The 3,896-nt window shown below is 41.0% G+C and overlaps 1 protein-coding gene across 1 annotated transcript; it reads left to right on the forward strand.

The window, feature by feature from the left end:
• Positions 1 to 159: 159 nt before the first annotated feature.
• LOC118740811 (dedicator of cytokinesis protein 7-like) lies at positions 160 to 3,896 on the forward strand (the record flags this gene model as incomplete). The annotated part of the gene is given in 8 exon segments (XM_036472504.1): positions 160 to 396; positions 456 to 562; positions 630 to 842; positions 844 to 1,270; positions 1,273 to 1,689; positions 2,464 to 2,622; positions 3,372 to 3,552; positions 3,629 to 3,896. Coding segments are annotated over 7 exon segments (1,766 nt in total), but the record flags the coding sequence as incomplete, so codon positions are not given.

Here is a 3,896-nt window from a genome sequence, read left to right on the forward strand (position 1 = left end):
TGGCTGCACCACGCAAGCAGCGTTTTCCACATCAATTTACCGACGATTTTTCGACACTTGTTCATTTGGTAACTACCAAAGTGGTGGGTTATAACAGTGAAGACGAAATTGGCGCAATGGCTGAATGCCAGCTTGGGTTTCTTCATATTTGATCTCTTCAGCATAATGGATCGCGGTTTTGTTTTTGGTCTCATTAAAACCTATTATAAAATGCTAATTTCGAAGAATGCATCCATACCCGATTTGATGAATTACAAAATAGATTTTTTGCTTATTGTATGCAGCCATGAACATTTTTCGGCATTAAATTTGCCAATTGGCACGCCCTAGACCACGGTTTCAGCTCCCTGCAGTCCAACACCGAGCACAACGTCGAGCAATAGTCAAACTTCTTATGTAAGTTGTAGATGCTGATGCGAATAGTGACAGATAGTTTATTTACAATTTTCTTGCAGAGCTCCATGGAGCGCGCATTGCATGCAGATTTGAGCGCTGATTTTCGCCAGCAACACTTTCTGGTCGGCTTGGTGCTTCGCGACTTGACGACAGTGCTCGAAGAGCCGTATGTATCGATTCAAAAACTTAAATAAATATAAATGCATACGAAAATTCATTTTTTGTGCTTTTAGCAATCCTCAGCTGCACGGCAAAGCCATTCGTTGTATCCGCAATCTAATGACCTCACACGATCTAGATCCACGGTATAACGAGGTTGAGGCGCGCGCACGCGTTGCTTCGCTCTACCTCCCTTTGCTAGGTGTTGTCATGGACGCCATACCGCAGCTGCACCAATATCTCACAGACACACATGATCGCCTGCAAAGCATTGGTCTGCTTGAAGACTTCAACGATGAGTGCCGACTTCGCCTACGCCATCTCTGCCCATCGCGCATACAACTATCTCAATGATCAAATCAAAAATAAATCACAATTAAGCAGTGAGAATACACGTCATTTGCTCGCCTGTTGCATTTGGGTGTTGAAAAATCTTGAACGTAGCGTCTTATATCGGTGGCTACTCGGTCTCAGTCCACATCGCGTGCATCAAATGTTACAGCTCTTGAACACTTGTATAGCCTGTTTCGAGTATAAGGGCCAAAAGCGGTTGCCCTCACTTAAGCGCAATACGCAAAGTTTTCGTAAGCCAACCGATTTGAAAGAGAAGCTCGAAGAGTGTATACGTGGTACCAACTCGGCGCGCTATGATCTGATAAACAGACGCAAAGATCGCAATTCGACAGAGAAATTTTGTTGGCGCAAAGATCAAATGCATACCGTTCGCAATTATCCGATAATACCAAAAAAGCAGATCCGGAATTGGAGTTAAATCATTTTATTGAAGGCTCTTTAGCCACTGAAATTTCGTTGATTATTTTAGATGTTTTGGAAATTATTGTACAGGTTTCCACAAATTCGGAAATGCATCACATCCTTTTGGGTACAGTTTTGAAAGTGTTGCTGCATGCACTCTCACGCAATCAAAGTACATTATCGCTTCAAAATCAGTTTGCTTCGCAGCGCGCATTAATTTTCAAATTCCCCAATTTGCTGTTCGACGCAGAGACGGACATTTGTGCGGATCTTTGCTTGCTTTTGTTGAAGCACTGCGGCTCATTGCTGCCGGCTATACGTTCACAAGCTTCAGCTTCGCTGTATCTGCTCATGCGACAGAACTTCGAGATTGGCAATGTAAGTGAATTAGAAGCAGTTTGAATGATTTTCATCAATCTTTTCCATTTTTGATATTCCCATTTCCAGAATTTTGCGCGCGTCAAAATGCAATTAACCATGTCTCTCAGTTTGCTAGTCGGCACAAGCTCTGCGTTCAGCGAACAATCTCTGCGACGGGCACTTAAAACCGTGCTCGTCTATGCCGAATCAGATCAAGATCTACAGGAAACTTCATTCCCCGAGCAGGTGCAAGATTTGCTTTTCAATTTGCATATGGTCCTCTCCGACACCGTTAAAATTAAGGAATACCAAGAAGATCCCGAAATGTTGCTCGACCTTATGCCTCGCATAGCCAAGGGATATCAAAATAATCCAGATTTACGGCTTACCTGGCTGGAAAATATGGCCAAGAAGCATCGTGAACGCACCAACCACACCGAAGCAGCCATGTGATATGTACATTCAGCTGCGCTAGTTGCCGAATATCTAAGCATGTTGGAGTCACAACAGCATTTGCCAGTAGGCGCTGTTAGTTTTCAACGGGTTACGCCAAATGCGCTCATGGAATCCGCCGTATCGGATGATGTGCTAAGTCCCGGCGAAGATGGCATTTGCTTGGGTAATCACTTTACTGAAAGTGGTTTGAAAGTATTGCTGGAGGAGGCATCGAAATCCTTCCAAATCGCTGGCATGTACGAAGCCATGAACGAAGTGTATAAAATACTGACACCCATTTGTGAGGCGAATCGAGATTTTCAGAAATTGGGCAAAATACATGGTAAGCTGCAAGAGGCCTTCAACCGTATTGCACAGCTACAGGGTAAGCGGGTATTTGGTACCTATTTCCGTATGGGTTTCTATGGTGCAAAGTTCGGTGATTTGGATCAGCAGGAATTCATTTACAAGGAGCCGACGCTAACTAAGTTGCCGGAGATTTTCAGTCGACTGCAGGTAAGTGGGAGGCGTTGTTAGAAGTATGTACATAAGTGTGGTACGTGTGCTTAAAACTTGGAAACAAGTCTAAAAGAAGATGAGTGTTTGCTTCGATCTGCACTCTAAAAACTTTCGAATTTGGAGATTTATGAAGCAAATGGCCATGTTGTCAATAAAAAAAAGAAATGAAATGGGATAAGATTTTCGAAGTAATTGAAATTCAACAATGTTGCTGAGCATATTACTAAGTTCGATAAATATATATGAGATATTGATAAATATATACACGATATACATACGTACTATATAACGATAACAATGTGGCTGAGCTTATTAGTAAACTCGACAAATATATCTAAGATGTTATTGATAAATATATCTAAGCTGCTATCGATATACAAATATAACAATAACAATGTTGCTGAGCATATGTACAGTAAATTCGATAAATATAACTAATATGTTATCGATAAATACATGCATCGATATATTAACATTGATAACATAGATAAATATGCTAATAATTTTAGTTCATTGCAAAAATATATTTATAATTTTTTCATTCATTTCAAATTGATAAATATAGGACTACGTAATCGGAGCGACCCAGAATAATATCTGGCCAAGTAATTTAACTCCAGCATCATTCCCACAAACTCTTTGAAGAATTTGTATGCTGTTACAACAACAATATAACAATAACGATAAATTACTGAACTGGTAGCATACTTCTCAAATTTAATTAAGACGTTAACGTCCCATTTCAGAACTTTTATGCCTACCGGTTTGGTCCCGATTCAGTGCATATAATAAAGGATTCGAACTCAGTGGATGTAAATTCACTGGACCCCGAGAAGGCCTATATACAAATAACCTACGGGGAGCCTTATTTCGAAACCTACGAGATACGACACCGCGAGACACACTTCGAACGCAATTTCAATATAAGTGCGTACACATAAACTTAGTTGTTCTCAACAAAAAAAAAAGAATAATTTTGCAATTCTTTATTCTCCCTCAATAGAACGATTCATATTTGCCACACCATTTACCAAATCTGGTAAGGCACACGGTGATCTGCACGAGCAGTGCAAGCGGAAGACCATACTCACCACAGCCAATCATTTTCTGTATGTGAAAACACGCATACAGGTAATTGCGCGGCAGCAAATCATACTCGACCCCATCGAAGTGGCCATTGAAGATATACAAAAGAAAACGGCAGAGCTGGCGGCTGCCACCAAACAAGAGCCTGCCGATCCGAAAATATTACAAATGGTGCTGCAAGGTTG

The sequence above is a fragment of the Rhagoletis pomonella genome, unplaced genomic scaffold (assembly GCF_013731165.1).
Source record: "Rhagoletis pomonella isolate Grant_MI unplaced genomic scaffold, Rhpom_1.0 Rhpom_scaffold_00006, whole genome shotgun sequence".
NCBI classification, from domain to species: Eukaryota; Metazoa; Arthropoda; class Insecta; order Diptera; family Tephritidae; genus Rhagoletis; species Rhagoletis pomonella.